At 48.0% G+C, this 21107-nt stretch overlaps 1 protein-coding gene across 4 annotated transcripts in view; it reads left to right on the plus strand.

Annotated features, from left to right (window-relative positions):
- The window catches only part of KMT2B (lysine methyltransferase 2B), a 1990704-nt gene that overhangs the window by 1270102 nt on the left and 699495 nt on the right, over positions 1–21107 (plus strand). For all 4 annotated transcript variants that reach the window (XM_069604859.1, XM_069604860.1, XM_069604861.1 and 1 more), the window contains 3 exons: positions 6080–6192; positions 6276–6413; positions 7913–8071. In XM_069604859.1, coding sequence (XP_069460960.1) covers positions 6080–6192; positions 6276–6413; positions 7913–8071 — 410 coding nt within the window. The remainder of the gene's footprint in view (positions 1–6079; positions 6193–6275; positions 6414–7912; positions 8072–21107) is intronic.

Here is a 21107-nt window from a genome sequence, read left to right on the forward strand (position 1 = left end):
TACTACTTTGCTGCTGCTGTAACTGAGTGCCAAGGGTCAAGAAATCTGTAGCCTAGTGCATCGTTTAAGCCGGACCAGAGTTCCAGGAAGATCCTGAGGACCCACCCGAAGCACAACGACCCAAGCCCGAGTCACCTCACCATATTGCTAGACTCCAGAAGCAAGGGAAGCCCATCAAGTGTCTATGATCCGCTGTGGTGCTATTTGCCGGTAGCAGAAACCGCGAAGTGCTGCTGAACTGAAAGAGCCTGTAGCTGCCGCCGACCTTCAAACTGCAGTGCAGGAGTCCTCCAGACGTGCTCCCTCTTCCCACGACTGAGGCCCAGGAACCCAGGATCTGCAAGACTGCAACCAGCTGGATCCTCTTCTGCAAACCTAAGGTACTGTCTTGACTAAGGGGTACTTACCTCTTGCGTCTGTAGTTTGCTTGATCTCACTGGAGGCTTGCAGTAGCTACTTTTTGCAGAGATGATTCCAGCTCTGCCCTTCACAAGGTTAACCGCTTTTGGCCCAACAGTGGTTTTATTACAAACCCTCTAAAATTTGTGCAAGACTTTGTGCTATCTAAAGTAGTGCCTCTGCTCCATAGACATTGTTCAAATTGACTTTGGCTATCCTGGCTCCCTTCAGACTCTTCTGATCCATTGACTTTGATTCTAACTGTCCCTCAGAGGTGGTGCGGTCCGTTAACCTTTTTTCCTTTTCCCTTTCCACCACCTCAGAATTGTATTAAGTACAAAAGTGATATATCAATGCCAATGCTGTCCTAATAATTGAAGTCACCTCAGGGTGTAAGAAGTGTGTGAGAGACATCCCAAAAGGGTATCTATTTGCTTATCTTAAATCTGAGGAAGTTTTATGAAGTGTATTGTTATTGTTGCATTGTCCCCTTTTTAAACCATTATTTTACTAGACAACCTTGAGTTTGTGTTATTTGGATACTTGTAATTGTGAATCTCAGTGTTGCATCTTTACAGCTCATATTTACCCCTCTTGAGAAGTCTGGCTGCTCAGTCACTCTACTAATTTGTGTAGTACAGACCTATACCAATAGGTCCAAGAGGACAAGGCTGGTGTAGTCTCCCACAGGGTTACTGCATCCAATCTTGCCTAACATGGCGCTTAGCAAACGGCACCATTGCGGATCTTGGACACCGTTTGGACTGTTTGCTCCCTCGGTCCTGCACTCTGGATGTCCTGCTTCTGGAGGTTTTGGAGTCTCCTGGAGCTTCTAGCCAGATTCGTTCCGCGGCAGATGTTGCACTCGACTACGGACACTCAACCTCTGGCATTGGGCTTCCAAAGCAACAGAGGCATAGCAAGTCAGGGATGGTTGTCCAGTGGAGTTTGTCTCTGGTTAGTTGGTCCTGCTAACCAAAGGGGAGAAGTCATTCTGTCCGGAGCTTCTCTGTCGAGGTGATAAAGGAGTTCAGCACAACAGCAAGGCTTCAGGCAATTCAAAGTTCCAGGAGGTTGCAGCAAGCTTTGTTCACAGTTTCTTCAGGTGCTTCTCCCAGTGGTCTACTCTGCCTGTAGTCCCAAAACCCTCGCCTTTTAAGCAGAGTTCTTCCATTCATGCACAGCCTAGGCTGTCGATCACACAGCAGGGTGGCTCTAAGGACAGTTAGCCAATCAGGACTAGTTGCATTCAGCCATTTCTAGAGACAAAGGACAGGGGAGTTCCCTCCCCAACCTCCTGTCCTTCCAGACACACTGGAGTCAGGCGTGGGCTTCAGGGCTGAAGCCCGCCAAAAGCAAGACAAAGGACTCAAATCTGTCTCAACGCACAGAGTAAAACCCAGGAAAGACCTTACAAACAAAAAATGACCAAAAAAAAGAAGACTGTATTTTGACAAAAATTGTCACCCATGGGTGCTGTACTGCAACTGAGGGTTCAGCCTGCGGTAGAAAAGCACAATGGTAGGAAAACAGTAAACCACTGCCACCAACCTTTTAAAGTAGTGAGGGTAACATAGACACCTGTTACGTGAGAGAGTAGGATAGGGGCTACTAGGTAACTCCCCAGCACTCCACATAAGATGTGTGCTGGACCTACAAAGAGAAAAAGTAAGTAAAGTCAATTTCACTTTACAGCTGGTTAAACCTTATGAGAAATCCAAAAGGATTTCTCTGTGACACTGCACTGTGTGTCACCATACAAAAAGCAGATTCCTATGGAGTTCGTTAGACTCCAAAAACAGTGAAAATACAAAATCAAAATCCAGTAAAAACATATGAGTAAGAAAAAGGTCTCACTCACTCCAGGGTTAAAATGAGAAAGTCCTGAAGTCCAGGAAAAGAGCTGGGGATCTCAAAGGTTGAAGGGAATTAGCACAGAAATGAGAATTCTCCCCAACAGAGTGTAAGGGTCAGATTAGGATTTTTTGACAGGACGAACAACGATTTTTTCTTTGCATCTTGACAGACTCTTATTAGTTTTGTTGAGGCAGGGAAACACCTCCTAGATTTAGGACAGGAAGGATTTCCCCAACCCTTATTTTTTCATCAATAGAATATCAAAACGTGTATCCAAACATGTTACTGTGTCAGAGCCTTACTCCTGACCCCTTACACTACAGAGACATCATTCTGGTGCAAAATATTGGGGCTCCTGTGACTTTTGGGCACAAGTACCCGTTCATCTTAGGGTTTGGACTTTTAAAGTTGTGGCATTTTCTGGTGATCTAATTCCATCATTTACTGCATCTAAAATACTTATCTGCGTTGCTGATTAAGTTATTTGATGTATATTTGAACCTATGGTCACTGTATATATTTGTAACATTGTGTTCTGCGATAATGGTACGTGTTTGATTCATTTTCCAGTAGCACACAGGGAGGTGCCGTGAACCAATGACAATGCTCGGAATTCGGGCTGTATTCACCAAGGAAAGCCTGCGTTCCGAGCATTTTCATTGGTGTCTGGTGCTTTCCTTCCCTGCTCCCCCTTCACCTTAGCACCCGTGTAGCTTGCTACACAGGTGCTAATGCTGTCCTATTATTTTTATTTTTTTAACAAAAAAGTACCTTTTATTGTGCGGTTCCGGCGCTGCTCTCTGCTGCTACCCGGGAAGTCAGTTTTCATGTTGATGACTACAGTCATCAACATGAAAAATGGACTTCAGGAACAGCTGTATTTTCTGAAGGCCTATAGTAACTGTATTTTTATACTTGACTGTCTAAATTGAATTGTGTTCCATACTGTGTGGAGTCTGAGGGCCCCTGACCCCACTCATTCTGTTCTGAGAATAAGCCTTGACTGCTCTCCATTGCTACTTTCATTGTCTAACCTCTGAGTTCTCGGTTCGCTATAACTAGTGTGGCCACCTAAAATCTGTCTACCAGGCCAAATTCTAGAAATCCATCTTAAAAATAAGTAATTGTATTTTTGTGTGACTGTATAAGCTGAATTATTTAGGGACCCTTGCCTTGCTCGGGCCCTTAACTTGGGCAGCGGTGGCGCCGTTACCAACATTGTCAGCCTAACGCCTTGTTAGGGAGAAATCTCTTATAAGGCTAATTTCCCAAACCTAGTGAGTCCCCCAGCAGCTTTGCTGGATTTTTGGGGTTTGTTTTTTTCTCCTGCTAAGAGTGAGACTCTTTTACTCCCACTCTTAGGCATGATTTGAGGTTTGTCTCCGACTGTGAGATTTTGGGCTATGGGGTCTTTTACTCCATAGGGTATCATCTGTTTTTTGTGTATGTGTTACACAGCACCCTCAGTGCAGTAACACAGGGGTATCATAGTGACCCCCAAACATAGACTCCATACCCTGGGACTGACTACTGTCTCCCTGGGCATGTAAAGTCACCATTGACTTTACTAGTCTTAAATTGTGAACAGAACCAGTACAAACCATCATATTGTGGAAGTACTGGAAGGGGTTAATTATTTTGCCCCTGGGTCTGTTTTCAAGGGGGCACTGTCCAGTCTCCCCTTGTCGAGTTTCTGGCTGGTGGCAGTGGTTACCACGCGAAATATTCCACCGGAATATTATCTGTGATTTTCCCATTGATAATAAACGCACCACTTTTTGGTGCAATGTTAAAAGTACTGCCTGTTTATTTAATATTAAATTCACGGTTGGGTCTTTTTGCCAGAACTCTTTTCTAAAATGGTGTTCGTGTCTGTCTCTGTAACTCTGACCAAGGTCGAGCCCTTTGTTCCACTTTTTGGCGGGCTCTCACAGAAGCCCTCCAAATGGTGCCACTGTGTCTGGGTTCCACAGGATGGGTGGGAGGGGAATTGGCACCTTGGACTGCGTTGCCTTAGCAACTCATGTCGCACTCTGTTCTGATTGCGCCAGTGGTGAGCCGCCCGGCTCACCACTTAGCATGTTTGAGTGATAGCTAGGCTGTTGAATGGGGGTTTTTCTGCATAAAAGCAGGGCCTTTGGGACTGGAACTTCAGAAGTCGCCACAGGACCTAAGAATCCGAAGAGGGAAGAAGCTGAGCCATCTGCAACGATGACACCACCGGTGGAGCCCTCTGCAACGAACTCACCACTTTCCCAACGACAAGAGAAGATCTTCTGCTGGATGAGTCTTCTTCCTCTGAGCCGGTTGGACCAACCAGTTCGCCCTTTTCGCCTTCCAAAGATGTCTTAGTCGAATCGCCCGTGCCAAGCACCCCGGCGGCCGGATAGCCAAGCTTCACCACTTTGACAGTTGTGAGGCGAATAAAAGGAACGCACCTTTTATCGACTAACTCCGCGGCTGGCGTCATCGCTGTGCAGTGCAACGACTCCACGTTTCCTCCTCGATGAGATCCTCTCTTCCCCTGGTCGAAACAAAGAACTGCAACCACTGCCAGGAACAACTGCCACCGCTGGAGCTTCCTCTCTATTTAAAGTACTGTGTCCTGCCTGGCCTCCCTTTCTTCGGTTTGCCCAAGGTGACCCTTAAATCCTTGGCTTTCCAACTGGGTTGGCCCCGGACCTTCTAACTTTACCTTCTTGAATCGCCCCAACCTCTTTTGAACATTCTGCAAAGACTTTGTGTATTTTAAACCATGTGATCCTGGGCACATTTCGCTTTGCTCCATTTAAAGTGGGCCTGGCCTATGAACTTTGGCTCTACAGTATATACTGCCTTCCTTCTCTTGCTGAAAACTCCAAAAAGTGTTGGGACCTGTTTTATTACTATGCTCTGTCTTTTTTCTCTCCCTTTAACTGAACTATTGGAGTGCCATCAGGTTATGCGCTCACATCTGTTTTAACAAATCATGGGGTTTTAACTCTGACTTGTCCGATAGTTATCAAGGGGAGGTGTGTATACTTTATCTGACTGTGTTTATCTTGCTTTTGATTTGGAGTGCTAGTATATTGCCTAAAGTGTGTTTTAAATAAATAATTAAATACTTTTTTATACAAAGCTCTGGTCAGTGTTTGTTTGCTCTACTGTGTTTTATCCCTATTGTGTATGCTCTATATACTGCCCTACTCTTCTTGAGAGACGTCTGACTGCTCAGCCACAGCTACCAAGTAAATCTGGGTGGTGCAGAATGCTACCAATTGGGTTTACTGCTTACTCCTGTAGTCTTAATCTTTTTGCAGTGTTCCCCAAAGGAACTGCACAGGATTCTGCCTAACACGCCTAGGGTAATTTCACCATTTGCACCTGTGAGCAACTACGAACAGGTGTTAATGGCTAAGAAAATGTTTTTTTTAAAAAAGGATAAACATAGTGCAGAAATGTGGTCCTGCTTCTTGCTGATGAACAAGCGGGTAGAGAGATTTAAAATAGAGTCGAGGGATTGTGGAGTGACTGACGGGCAATGGATGGTATCGGGGGGTGGGGGAAGTAGCATATCTTAGATATCCATCAATTTACTAAGGTCTAAGTTAACTAATATAATGGTTCCATGTGTATACATCCACTTTGGCCCCCACTTTCTCTATACAAACAACCAGTGACTTCCCCATTTTTCTACCTAGCGGCGATTTCCTCCACTTCTTCCGCTTCATTCTGCAAAGTCATGTTGACTCTTCCATAACAAAACAGTTTTTCGTCAGATTTCAGGGTGCCCTTGCTGGTTTCCTTTGTTTTTTTGATTCCCAAATTTGTTTTTTCTATCAAGGCACCAAAAGATTCTCTGGATCCTCATGTGACATAAAGTCTTTTGACTGCAAGGAGGAGGTGGATAACAGACAGTGTGCACTCTGTCTGAAGTATGGCGATGATGATCCCAAGGTGTGTAGGAAGACTTCATTGTTGGGGATAATGGGACGGGTGGTGTATGCTTTCCAGCTTTTTCAACCTTTAATTTGTTACAGAATGCAGGGCGTCTGCTATACATTGGGCAGAACGAGTGGACCCATATTAACTGTGCCATCTGGTCAGCTGAGGTATTTGAGGAGAATGACGGCTCACTGAAAAATGTGCATGCAGCAGTGGCCCGCGGAAGGCAAATGGTGAGTACATCTGCGTGACGAAGATCACTTCTGAGTAAGTGAGATATAGTCCTAATTCTAAGTTACATGGATCTGGCACATCAATTGAGCATTTCCTTGTTACCACTTAGTGTCTGTGCTTGGGAGGAATTTCAATGTTTAGGGGTGTGGGTGCAGCAAATTACCAGAATGATGGTTTGTGGCCACATCTGTGAGCCATCACTGTTGCTGGTTTAAAACACACTCTAGGCTTTAAGCTACTGAGGCTCCAGTAGCTGGGGGGAGCATAAGCAGTAACACCTGGTGGTTTGTGGGCATGCTATGGTGATTTGTTTGCCTTACAAGTTATCTTGTAGCGTAGCTCTATCAATCATTGGGGGTGGACTGGGAGGAGGGTGGGGGGGGTTGGTCGGTCCCTTGAGAATACCTATACTATGCATGCATTTAAAGAGAGCATGCAATCCTTTAGCTGCCGTTCCCATCCAAGACTAGGAATCCTTGAACCACATTCTCAGGGAATGGCCTGATCCACCTGCAAAGCATTTCCATGTGAGCCATGTAATCCCTTCACTGGAAAATCTTTGACTTCCTGATTACCACGCTTCACGAGAAGGCTGTGCTGCACTTCCCTCTCCCAGGCTAAATTTTCCTTTGTTTCCCCTACCTACATGAGACATACGGGGTTCATGGACTGTCCATAATTTGCTGATTCCTTTGCTGGCCTTAAGCATTTGAAGCTTGGATGTCTGAAATGCCCTCATCTATAGCGCTTCCCCTTGACTCACATGCAAGGTGCAGTGTTCTTGCCTACTGTCCCCAATTGAAACCTAGATTCCTCCATTGTCAATCCCTTGTACTCCCTCCCCATGTGAGATGGAAGTCCTCTGTACTCCTACCCATCGGAAATGTTGACCCCTTAACAATGCTATTTGGTAGATGTCCACTCTGTCACCTTCCATATGCATAGAAGACAATACTTGGACTATCCTCCATATGTGCCACTTAGGACTGTCAAAGCCACGAGACATGCAATACAAAAATATGTGAACCCTGCACTGCAGACATCAAACGTTTGTCATAGGTAATTTCTCTACATTTCTTTCCTTGTGAAGCTTGATTCTCAAACTATCCTCCCTGTATGATGTAATCCCTGGGCTTATGCTCTGTACCGCAACCCCATAAACTGACTACTAATATAGGATTTTATCCCTATGCTACTTGCAAAGTGTGATTGTTGATGCATCACCATGGAGATGGTATTCCTGGTGTTAAATGATTTTCTTTGACCCGTGCACAAAGGAGGCCCTCTCACTCCCAATTGGTACTGATGATCCATGAGTTGCCCTTGCCTTATTTGCGACAGACAAAGGGACAGTGATAGCTAGCAATTTCTCCATCACCTTCTAAGTGAACATGGTGTTTGATTTTTACTTCTCTCCTCTCATTCATCAATGTTACTCCTCCTGTGACTGAATTTCTCCCATGCTGTGGGTTAATCATTTTTTCTTCCCTGTGAACAGCGCTGTGAACACTGTCAGAAGTCGGGTGCCACTGTGGGCTGTTGCCTCTCTTCCTGTCACAGCAACTTTCACTTCATGTGCGCCCGTGCAAACCGATGCATCTTTCAGGATGACAAAAAAATGTTCTGTGAAAAACACATGGACCTCATGGATGGCGAGGTGAGGACAGATTTAGTTTTTTACAGCCGGTACAGATTTCATAGACCACTGTTTAGCTGTTCCATAATGTAGATGCGATTATCACTGTATGTAGGGATTTGGATATGCTGCCCATTAGCTTTCTCTGAAAGTCCTGGTTTCGGCCCCAAATTGGTGAAAGCACTATAAATTGGACCCTTGGACTTTCCTTGTCTAGTGGTAGCTGATAGGAGTGATACCCATACGTCCAGTCCCTTTTCCTCCATCCTTGTCTGTACCGAAACATTTGGCAGTGAAAAATTGAGCTTCCCCTTTAAATGTATTACAGTGCGCAGGGGGTGTGGCCCCGCCCAGCCAAGGCCTCGCCTTCTGGTGCCTCACATCAGTCCCTTTTTCTGCATGGATGATGTTGGGCCTGGCAGCTAGCGCAGAGACTTTTTTGGCGTTCCGCTTGCTCCCAGTTTGTTTTTTCAATTCATATTTCCCTTCCCTTTGGTGCCTCTCCTCCCCCGGTGCATGTCGGCAGCAGGAGGATTCACGAGATGTGCCTCATGTGACCACTCCTTCCCGGCCTCGGACCCCCATGCACTCTGTCTTCAGTGTTTGTGGCCAGACCACCGCTGGGACTCTCGGTCACAGGGCATTGAAGAATAGTTTGTCCCGGTGGAGGGAGATCTTCCACACTTAAGGACTTCATCTCCAGGACCTCTCGTCAAGACAAGGTAGGACCTCTGTTCAGCATGACTCCACAGCGCTGCAACTCCTTCCCCGGGGTTCCTCGATTCACGTTCTGGCAGGCCTCCGGCCTCTAAGGCTACCAGCTCCCAAGCCAAGAGGCCCATGTGATCTTCCGGGCGCTGCGGGAACAAACCTGAGGCTGTCCTGGCTACAGGCTCCGGGGCCCTAACAGGCTGTCCTCAGAAGGGCAATCAAGTTCATCCTCTTCTTCTACCACAGGGGCCAAGAGATCGGCGAGGGCCTCCTCCAAGAGTCTGTCCTTGGCTAGATCCAGCACGGCTACCGGCACAGGTGCCAAGTGCTCCCAGTCTACCGGAGCTCACTCAGAGGTCATGTGAGTCAGGGTGTTAGAACTACCGGTCGTCCGGCTAAGGGCTTAGCGCCTACCAGAGTGATCACTGAGGCTGACGCCTCTGCTTAGGGTGCAAGACCGAAGCTGTATCCCCTCACGTCTGAGGCCTCTCTTGGCTCAGGGCCTCCGCACCCTCCCACCCAGGACGTGGTGCAAGGCTTCAAAATGGCAGAGCGGCACATGGCAGAGCCTGCCAGGCTAGGCAGCCATTTTGGATCCAGCTGAGGACCTGCCAGTGCTTTTGCCCATTGATGGGAATTTGCAGGATGATCCCAGCTCCCTTCCCTCGGGAAGCAAATCCATGGTGCAGGATTTTGGTCCCCTCAGGGGTACATCTATCCATATGGGTACACGCACCAGTCGCTTCGGTGCTTTCACCAGGATCGGAGGCCCAGCGCCTCGAAAGGCCGTGCACCTAGGGACGCGGCGGCACATAAGGACCGCTTCTTCAAGCGCTTCCTCTTCCTCATGCATTCCCCCTCAGATGAAGGGCCTCCTGAAGGACATTGTGAAGGAGGTAATCCCGCAGGTGGCGCTGCCCCAGTGCCCTCTTCTGGGTACTCCTCCCATTCCTCCTTCGCTCCCATTCTCTCCACCGTTTCAGGCCCTACCAGCCGTTCTGACCCCTCCACCTCCTGTACCACCAAATCCCCCTCCCCCCTCAAAAGCCGTTGGACCTGTCTGTGGCTCCAGACCTGGGGGGATCACTCCGGAACCTGCGTATGAGGGTACGGATTCCCCTCGGTCTGTGAAAAAGGTAGGGGGTGATTATGCCCAGGAAGAAGAGCCCTCTGCATCCATTAAGGCCTTTCATGACCACCTTCAGGGCCTGGCAGAGGTCTTGGGGTCCCTTTTCCCAAGTAAGCCCCCCAGGAGTCAGGTGTGCTAGTAGAGATCTTGGAGAAACGCACCACAATCCATCTGGATGGGGATGCCAGACTGGATTTCCTGCAGGTGTCGTGAAAGGTCTGGGAGAAGCCCTGGGCCAACACCCAGATGACCAAGAAGTTGAATAGCAGATTTAGGCTGATGAATGGGGAGCCAATCCTCTTTGCCTCCCACCTGCAGCCCCGTTCCTCTGTGGTGGCTGCGGCCTCATTGTATTCTAAACCATTGTCTATCTTCCTCCTAGGGAGCCACCTCCAGTTGCCTCTCCAAGCAGGAGAAAGTTCTTGCGAAAGCGTTGTTGTTCCATCTCCGCACTGCATCTGCGGCAGGCCAACGAGGACGCCCTCTTGGCTGCAGCTAACCAGAGGCTGTGGCTGGAGCTTGAGGAATTTCTGCCCGACCTCCCTTCGAAAAAGCGAAACTTCAAGGCCCTTCTGGCAGTTGCCTGGGCCATTGCGCAGGACTTCCTGGAGTCTTCGATCTCCCACATTGACACAGCCAGCAAAGGGTTGTGCCTTGGAGTCGAGATGAGAAGTAGGGCGTGGATGCACACTACAAAGTTTTCATCTGACTTCGAGGAGCAGATCATGGATCTTACCTTTGAGGGCGCTGACCTTTTTCATTTGTCGACTGATGAGTGGACAAAGAAGAATACCACCACTGAAAGTGCCAAGTCCTTGGCCAGCCAAACAAAACCAGGTCATAAATTCTTTCCTCAGTCACTGGGCAGGACCGAGGTCAAGCCTTGCGCTTTCACTGGGTTCAAGGGGTTCCGGGACCGCGGTACATGGAGACATGAGGGGTCACCCAGCGACAACAGGAGGAAGCAGCAGAGGCCATTGCACTGATTTGTCTGCTCCCCCCTCCTCTGCCCTGCCTCTAAAGCAGTGACATTAAGGTCGGGGAACACAGCTCACCTGTAGGGGGCCCGTTTGGCTGTGTTCCAGGACACCTGGAAGTGTCATTTCAGAACCTGTGGATCCTTTTACGGAAGGTCCTTTCGCTCTTGGAGATGCAGGCGATAGAACCGGTTCCTCTTGTAGACAGGGGCTACGGTTACTATCAAAATATTTTTTCTGTACCCAAGAACAACCAAGCTGGCCTGAGGGTAGTCCTGGACCGGTCATTTCTAAATCTGCCTTTACTGCTGGAACGCGTCAAGATGATTACTCCCGCGCACATAGCCGAGTCTCTGTGTGCAGGGGACTGGATGTGTTCCCTCGACCTCAAAGATGCGTACCTGCATGTACCCATCTATCAACTATCTATCATGTCGCGCTCTGAAATACTTGTGTATGAGCGCGATAGAAATAAAATATCAATTCAATTGCATCGGAAGTTTCTGCGGTTCATGATTGTCATACAATTTTCAGTACAAGATGCTGGCTTTCGGCCTGAACTCACCCCCTCGTGTGTTCACTAAGTTGATGAACAGAGTGGCAGGCCCTCTCCGCTTGGAGGGCCATCATCTATACCCTTATTTGGACGACTGGCTGGTGAGGGCGGGGTCACCCGAAGGGCTGGTGCACTCCTGACAGAGATTGGCGGTTATCCTTCATCAGCTGGGGTTTTCCCCTCAACCAGAGGAAATCAGTTATGCCCTTCTAAGGAACTGGTCTTCCTAGGGGTGAGTTTTAACACTACCGTTCAATGGGTGTTCCCCAGGCTGAGAGGCTATATCCCTCTACAAGGCAGTGGGACACCTTCTGGCCAACTCAACCACCTCGGCATGGTAGTTTCAGCACATTCTGGGTCTGATAGTCTCCTGCTTGCTCACTGTATAGCACGCTCGCCTCAAGATGAGGTGCCTCCAGCTCCACTTGGCGACCAATTGGTATCAGGAGATAGGGTCACAGGCAGGATCCCAATACCAACACCTCTACTGCTGCCCGATCTTCGCTGGTGATTGATGGGAGGGCAGTGTCGCCGTGGGAGCCCCCTTCACCTGACCAGAGCTTACCCTGGTGGTGACGAAGGACTCCTCCCTCTCGGGTTGAGGGGGCTACTCTGGAGGGCTATGCGATTCATGGAGCATGGTCTAGGACGGAAGCCCTCTTGCATATCAATCTACTAGAGCTCAGGGCAGTGGGACTGGCCCACACTAGGGACAGGTCTGTTCTGGTCAGGACGAACAATTCAACTATGATGTTTTACCTGGACAAGTAGGGTGGCACCCATTTCCCCCCATCCCCCACCTATTCATGGAGGCGGTTTCGATCTGGGAATGGACCCTGACTGAGTGGATTTGGATTTCAGCAGTCCACCTCCTAGGGGACAGCAATGCAGAAGCGGACCAGTTGAGTTGCTTGGGGTTCAACCCCTATGAGTGAGAGTTGCACAACGACTGCTTGTTGCCCCTGTTCCAGCGTTGGAGGTTTGCAGACCTGATTGGTTTGCATCTTCCGGAATGCCAAGTGCCCCCAGTTTGCTTCATGGGCAGGTCAGGATCGGGAGTCACTGGGACACGCCTTCAAGATCTGTTCACGGCCGCAGGTGTTATGCATTCCCATCCACCCCTCTGCTCCAAAGGACAGCAAGTTCGGGGCCTTTGTGGATTGCAGCCTCATACTAGTTTCCACCCACTGGCCTTCGAGACCCTTGTTTTCAGATCTGCTACAGTTGTGCTGCCAGGGTCCCGTCCATTTTACGATCCCCAGCAAGGGCTTCCTGACGCAGCACGGCGCGCAGTGGAACTTCCGGACCTGGCCAAACTGGCCCTGGCGGCCTGGTTACTGATCAGCTGAGGCTTCAGCATGCTCAATTTTCAGATGGCTACTGGGATATCATTCAGCAGGCCAGGAGGCCCTCGACTCGGACCCAGTATAAGAACACAAATGGACTAGGTTCTGCCATTGGGCTCGCGACACAGGTCTGGACCCTGTCACCTGTCCTCTGGATGACATACTGGCCTTGAGTTCAGGTGAATACTTGCAGCACATATTTGGCGGCCATTGGTGCTTACAAAAATTCCTCATGGCATGTGTTTTCGGCAGCCAACCCGATGGTTAAGGCCCACCTTAAGGGGCTTGTCTAGGGTTTTTCCTCTGGTGCATAGGCCACATCCAGTCTGGGACCTCAATGTGGTTCTTGCAGTTTTGCAACCCAAGCGTTTTGGGCCGATGGCCTCTGTGGACATCCGTTTGGTGACTCTAAAGACTGTTTTATTGGTGGCTCTCACCTCTACGTGTAGGGTTAGTGAGCTGCAGGCATTGTCTTTGTGCAAGCCCTTCACCATGTTTCACAATTACAAGGTCATCTTGCGCACTCACCCAAGCTTCTTGCCCAAGGTGGTTTCTCCGTTCCATCTGAATCAAGAAATCCATCTGCCGATGGTGTTCCTGAACCCACAGTTGGAGGCAGAGAGGGCCCTACATTACTTGAGAGGGTTCTCAAGTATTAACTCTCCTGGACAAAATCCTTCAGGAAGTCTGAAGCATTGTTTCATGACTTTTGGGGGCTGCTCCCCCAGGCTTTCAAGGCTTCAATCAGTTGGTCAAGCCATTTCAGAGGCGTACACGCCCATGGGCAAACCGGTTTGTTCCGGAAGGGGATTCATGCCCATGTGATCAGAGCCAAGACCACGACCTTTTGGTTTCAGAGACCTGCCAAGGTGGCTACTTGGGCCACTCTATCAGCCTTCTGTAAGCACTACTCGCTGGACACCAGCTCCAGGTGCGATGCAGAGTTTGGTCAGGCCGTTCTGAAGAACCTTTTCGCTTCATCCTAGATATGAGGCAGGTTGTCACAGCTCCACCTTATGCCCTTGTTTGGTGGAATCACCCACAAGAATGAAGAAAAGGGGACGGGATGTATAAGTAATTAAAGTTACTCGCGAGTACTCCTATTCCTCTATTCCAGTGGTCTTAAAACTTTTTTGGCCTGCCCCCCCCTGAGCAAAATTTGGGCAGGCCAAGCCCTCCGCCCCAAAATGCCAAATGGACAGTTGTGTGGAGACACAACTATTTCCCCCTAAAATGTCATAGCGACTGAGCGCAGTGAGGGAGCCCGAACCAATCAAGGGGTGTTCGGGGGGGGTTTCCCCCCCCGTCGATACTTTCTTTTTTTTTAATAATGGGTTAAAATGTTGCATTGTGGAGCATACTTAAAAAAAAAAACGAACAGTTTGCAATTGGTGCTGGGGGCCCAGGGGGCAGGCATGACATTTTCTATAATAGATGTCCAGTAACAAAAAATACCATCCCTGTCCCCTGGGCTCCACAGCGCCTCAGAAGGAGAGCTGATTTTGGCAGGTGGGTAGGGGGATTGCGCAACAAAGGCATTTGTGAAATGCCTTTGTTGTACAACCCTCCTTCCCCCCTCTATCCACGACACAAGCAACACCCATGAGGACAGAATATAGCACCCCTAGCCAACTCCCAGCGAACAACCACCACCTACCGGATACATGCTTCTATACTTCATACCTATACAAAGTTGGGTGAACATTAGCACCTGTCACACTAACTAAGCTGTCGATATTGGCAGGGGCAGGGACCGAAAAGAGTTGTGAATGAAGGCAGATGCTGCGCCTGTACATAATTGCAAGCATTGGCATTGCCACATTACAAAGGGGGTAGGAGTGGTAACATGAATGAGCAACCGAATAATAGGATGAATACAGAGTACCCCCAACACATGGAGGGAGGAAACCCGGGCCTACTGATGCCACCCTCCTTCTAGACTAGATTGTGAATGGTCTTGGGGCTAGACTGCAAGGGACGCACAAATGCCTGCCCGCCCCGCATACTAACAGGGGCCACGTAGGCACCCGATACACAACTTGGGCAAGGTTATGCGTATGAATGGATGCCATATGGGAAAGGGACCGCGAGTGCCGTACAGCCCTGATCTAGACAGTGACGCACCCATACACCCCACCTAATTAGAAATATGGAAATGTAGCACCTCACTTCAAGACAGCAGTGCCAATTAACCAACCCACTAACAACTTCACCATCTGCATACACCTCTCAAATTCTAACCAAACACAACCACAAACCTACAACACAACAATCTGCACAAACTTCACTACACTGCAACAACAAAACAAAGCACACATGGACCCACACAACAGAACACAACGTCTTCCGACAGTATAACACCCCAAGCCCAGCCAACGGAATTTCCGGGCTGAGACCGCCAACAGCACATCACTGCTCTCTTGCACTTCTACAGCTCATCCCACTAACCCCTCCCCCCAACCTCTCCCTTTTCTTTTTCAGAGCGCCAGGGGACCACTCCGGTGGTGATAGTGCGCGGTACAAATATCCTTTAACATTAACTTGCCAAAATCAGCTCAACTGACACACCCACACCTCTATCATTTACACGAGCATCCATCACCATACACTCACTCATAACTCAAGCATACACGCATCCATACACATGTTTAAATAAAGGAGCAAAAAATGAACATAAACGTACCTTCTGCATTGGCCTGCGTGTGGGTGCTGAAATGCCCTGCTCCAGGCTGCTCTGTCCATGTGCGAGGAGGCGCAGGAGCTCCCCCTCGCACATACAGACATGCATTGCCCCAGCCAGCATTTCCAATGAGCTATGTAATGCTGGCGAAGCAAAACGCCCCAGCCTTGCATGACTCAGTGAGCATGTGCGGCTGGGGAACTGAACTGTCAAAGGGAAATAGTGTTTCCCTTTGACAGTTCAGCCAGCCCAGGAACACTCCCTCAGATGGAAAAAGCAGCTGAGGGAGTGCTCATAGTTTCCCCGGGGCTGGCTCCTTAGCTCCTCCATAATGGGTTAGGGGGCCACTGGGTGGGTGCCCCCTCGCCATTATGGATGAGCCGCCAGCATCGGACTGGCCTATAGGGCAATGTCTGTACCAAAAATGCTAGTGTGGGCCGGTGAAAATGGGCCACCTTTTTGGGCAATGTGGGCCAGTTTGATGAGTTACTTCACTTTGCAGTTAGTAATTTTGACCTTTGTTGCTGAATAAATATTCTTTAAATATCACAATTTACTTATATTTTAACACAAAGCACCCCCTTGGGTACAATTCAAACAGTCTGTGACTAAAGGAATGAATATCCATTTATAACTGTGGACCACTCTTTAATTGGTGCCTAAGACAGTTTCATGCTTCAGCCCACCATTTTTAACTTTACGTGCTGGGCTCTCACGGCCCCCCAGGGATGCGGCCGCAGCCCCCTGCAGGGGGCGCCCCACAGTTTGAATACCGCTGCTCTAAACGTCCCACCCGCCTTCCACTGCTACTATGCCAATTGCTTATAGGTAATGAGAGCAGCCGGATATTTAAGCGTCTGATGTATTCAAAGGGGATTGAGGGGAGGTACTGAAGGGCGGGACCTCTGCAGGTCGTTTCTGATGCCCCAGGCTGCGCACCCCACCATACTAAATTTAAAGGGGTAGCTCAATTTTTCACTGCCAAAGGTCCAGGTAACGTCCCCATGTTGAGGGACGCCCACAAGGATGGAGGAAAGGGCACTAGGAGTACTCTAGTCACTATGGTGAGTAACTTTAATTTTTCAGTTTCCCCATTGGTGTTGGATTCTGCTAGGCCACCCCCATGGATAGGCATGGGTTTTCCACACACCCACTCACTCTTTCTCCTTATTGTTCGCTGAGTAGTAACGCCTAGACTAATCTCATCAGGGGTTTGGTATGTAGTTAAAATTTAAAAAACACACAAATTGGAGATCAACAAAAGGATTTGATGAGCAGGAGCTAAACTGTCTTATAATTGTGTCCTAATGTGCCTTTAAACCCATTCCCAAACAGAGTTAGTGTCAGGTAGGTATGATTGCAATACTCCAATTGGCAAAGGGAGTCAAAAGTAGCTTCTGGTAACTGTTGGTGTTCAGTAGACCATTATTCTGAAGTGGTAACTGGTCAAACACGCTTTGAGATCCTTACATAAGCCCCTGCTCCAGGCTGTCCACTGCTCTCACTCTCTACTGCCTGTCTTGGATCCCTCTCACACATTCTACCCCTCCTTTTTCACAATTTTCCTTAAGTTCCACACTTCTACATTCCCTAACTGAACAGCTCCACTCGACACCTCTTCTACCTTCTCCAGAGTACTATACTTACCACCCTTCCTCCTCACAACTTCCTTCTTCACTCTTACCACATCTCCTCTCTGACCTCCACATTACACAGCCCTAGCTTTCCTTCTCCTTCCTGTTCATCATTCTTTCCTCATCCCCTTTTTGTCCACATCCTTGGGACCACCTCGCTCAAGTCATGGAGGACACACTCATACTAGCGCCCCTTCCCCTCATCAACTCAAAAGCCACTTCCCTCATCACAGCATGCGGAGTGTGCCTGAGCCCCTTCACCTTCGCATAAATCTCTTGCTTCCTATCACAACCACTTTCCTCTGCCATACGTGTTCCTTCCGTAAGGAACCTACCTCCGTACCTTTCACTCTTTCAACAGCACCATTACCTTCCATGTGATACAAAGCTGTGTGCTTATGCTTGATTTCATTGCCCTTCAAGAACACCTCCAAATCATCTCCAACAAATTGAGGCCCATTTTCTGTTAAGGCACTTCTAGAATACCCTCACTGGCAAACCCATCAAGAAACTTCTTCACACCACTTGTCATTTCCTTCGCAATGTTTCTTTCATCCCAATAAATCCACCAAAACAAATCTCTGTGCCCCCTTATCTACGGGTCCTAAAATAACTATAGCCAGTTCCTCCCACGCTCCTTTCGCTTGTTTGGGAATAACTAAAGGTTGTTCCCTAGCCACCAGCACCTTTCCTGACTCCCTATACTTGGCACACATTTTAGGCGTACCCTCCACATGCTTGTTAAGACCAGGCCACCAGTAATGGCCCTTCAACACGTCCTTCGTTTTCGTCAGTCCAATATGCCTCTCATGGGCTATATCTACCAATCGGTTCCTCATTCCACTGGGCACCACAACCTTACCAGACCGATTTTAACAAGTTGTTCTGTACACTAAGCCCCTACCTCCCGTCCCAAAACCTTTTTTGCTCTTAAGGCAAATTAACCTTCCTCAGCCACATACCCTGCACATACCTCCTTACATCCTTGACAAACACGTCCCACTCTATTCTTCCTATGATTCCATTGTACGTGGTACACACTTGCTCATTCCATTCCGTGCATGTCTTCCTCCATTACCTTCAACTCTTACCTTTGACAAGTGGTCTGCAAAGACATGTCTCCTCCCTGACACAGCTACTGACATGAAAACATGACACTGCATGCGTGTCACTCACCCTGCCAGTCTCCTGAATGCCTTTTGCATTGCTTTTTGCTCAAAAACTGCTTTGAGTAGCTTATGGTCCGTTCTCACAGTGATGATTGCACTCCATGCAAAACTCAAACAGTTAAACTCCACAAACCTGTCCAAATGTCTCTTTCTACGACATACCTACAATCTGCTCCCTTCAACACTCTGAAGGCATGTGCTATTACTACCTCCTTTCGATCTTTCTATGCCTACGACAGCACCGCCCCCAAACCAGTGTCACTCATATCCGTAGGTATAATGGTTCTATCTTTCGTGTTAAACTGATCCAATGGCTTCGTTAAATCAATCTCTTCCGTTTATATTCTCAAATTCTTTTTCACAATTGTTACTCCACTTTAGCCGATCTCGTAACACCTGGCTCATTCTTTCAACTTTCCTTGAGAAATTCTTTATAAACATCTGGTAGAATTCCACAAGACCTAACAATGCTCAAAGCTCAACTTTAGTCTTTGTGTCTTAATTGCTTTTATAGTGTTCACCATCTCTTCCTTTGATCTCGTGCCTTCTTTGGATATCCTGTGTTGCAGATACTCAACTTCTTCTCTCCTAAAGATGCACTTCTCCCTCTTTACCAGGAGCCTCTCACCCAAAATCCTTAGAACCTCCTTGGTCTCATGTTGTGCCACATTCCTCCCACTAACCAATATATTATACAGAAAACCGAAAACATTCTTCACATCCCTGAATATTTTGTACATGACCTTTTGAAAAACGAATTCCGCAGCCACCAGTCCAAAAGGCATGCGTCGAAATTGAAATATGCCTTCATGAGATATGAACACAGTGTATTTCCTCGACTTCGGATGCAATTCCACTTAATGGTATGCTGAGGTTAGAGCTAATTTAGTGACTACTCTGCCGTCTTCAATAAGACTTAACAACTCTCCCATATACCGCAATTGATGACGTTCCACTATTATACTCTTGTTCACTTCACGCAATTCCACACGTAACCATTGGGTTTTCTAGCAAACATCTGTTGGGTAAGATTTTCATAAATGTGAATAATCTTCCTGACCTATGTCAACCCCAGAACCTTTTGCTGGATTTAGTGATTATTTTTCCCTTGTCCATAGGTCTGTGTGAATCTATTTCCCATAACACGTCTTTTACTCTTTTATTGGTGACCTTTATGTGTATTTCCATAGTGTGTGTACGGATTTATAGTTCAGTATAACTTTTTTGCTTAGGCTGTGTTGCCCCTTTGGGCTTCCCCTTGTAATTTCTCTTATCTCTTGGGTGAACTACTTTTCCCAAAAAGTAAAGTGGGATTCCCATCCCCTTTACCTTTAAGTTTACTATAGTGAGCCAGCACACCCCAACTTATGTGGAGTGCTCGGGAGATGCACTGTATCCCCTTTCTCACTTGCCTGGTAAAAATGTTGTTACAATTGCAAGTAAACTTGAATGGCTGGTAGCAGCAAACTACTTTTATGACTTGCCACCAACTGAGAATTATTTCACTGCACCCATCAGCTCTATTATCCCTTCATCACATCGTTTTTTTAGTTCTTTCTTTACAACTTCTCTCAACACCATAGGTACTGCTCCGTTTAGCAGCCTTAGGCAAAACATTTTGCTTCATCAAAATTGTGTTCCATGCCCTTCCACCTTGCCACTGCGCTAGAAAACACATTGGGATTCCTTAACCCACGTCATCCTCTAGCTCAATGGGGAATAGGCACAGAACTCCAGTAACATCAATAAAGTTTTAGGCAGTACACCTCTGGATGGCTGATAACTCACTAGCCTTCAATAAAGAAAAAACAGAGCTCCTGATTGTGGCCTCAGCCCCAAGGCTGAAGAAACTTGATCCAGCATACAGCTGCTTCAACATTGCTGGCAGTGCCATCACTGTGGCCAAGAATGTGAAGACACTTGATGTATTCTTAGATGGTGAATTTACGATGAAAACCCATGTCTCCGGAAACGTCCAAAAACCCTGCAAAAAAAAGCCTGAATGGGAGATTTGGCTTAATTTCAGCTGTTCGAAAATTCCAAACGGCCGAAAAGTTTGACCAAATCCCCCATTCGGCGCTTACGGCTGCGTGGGCTGCGTGGGCTGCAGGGTTGTCCCCCGCACCCATGTTCACTATATTGTGAGCGGGGGTTACCGGGGTGTTCCCCGCAGCTGATCCCAAAAATAAAATAAAGGAAAGGACTCTGCGGCGCCAGTTCCCGGTCACGGAAGTGAAAGGGAACAGGTGTCACAGGGACCCAATGAGTCGGCGGCACAAGCCGCAAGGGAAGTCAGGGGCTGGGGGTGTGGGTGGTGGCCGGGGCCAAGTCGGAAATGTTCAGGGGCGAAAAGACAAGGTTATTTTCTGAAAAATAATCTTCAGTCTTTTCTCCCCCGAACATTTCCATCATGGGATTCTAACCCCGATCCCATGTCTCCCACATCCGTTCTTCATGAACCTTCACAACAAAGCGTCTACACTATACTCACCCTTTTATCTCAGCCAGCAACTGTTCTCTTCTAGCCACTGCCCTAGTGAATTTGATGCTGGATTAATGTAAGTCTCCTGACTGGCACCACGCAAGCCAATCTCAACTCCCTTCAGGTCTTCCAAAATGGCGCAGTTCGCACCATCTACGATCTTTCAAGTCGTAATCCTGTATCTGATGCCAGAAAGGAACTTCACTGGCTTCCCATGAGACATAAGGTCAGCCACAAGATCCTAAAACTCTAACAAATGTTGGAATGACAGTGCACCGCAATATTTGAAGTATCGAACAAAGATAAATAAGCCGGGCTGCCTTTTGCGCTCCCAGGACAATCTTAAAATGTTCCAATCAAGGTACAAGCTTGT

Source organism: Ambystoma mexicanum, chromosome 1p, assembly GCF_040938575.1.
Source record: "Ambystoma mexicanum isolate Mex_15411 chromosome 1p, UKY_AmexF1_1, whole genome shotgun sequence".
NCBI classification, from domain to species: domain Eukaryota; kingdom Metazoa; phylum Chordata; class Amphibia; order Caudata; family Ambystomatidae; genus Ambystoma; species Ambystoma mexicanum.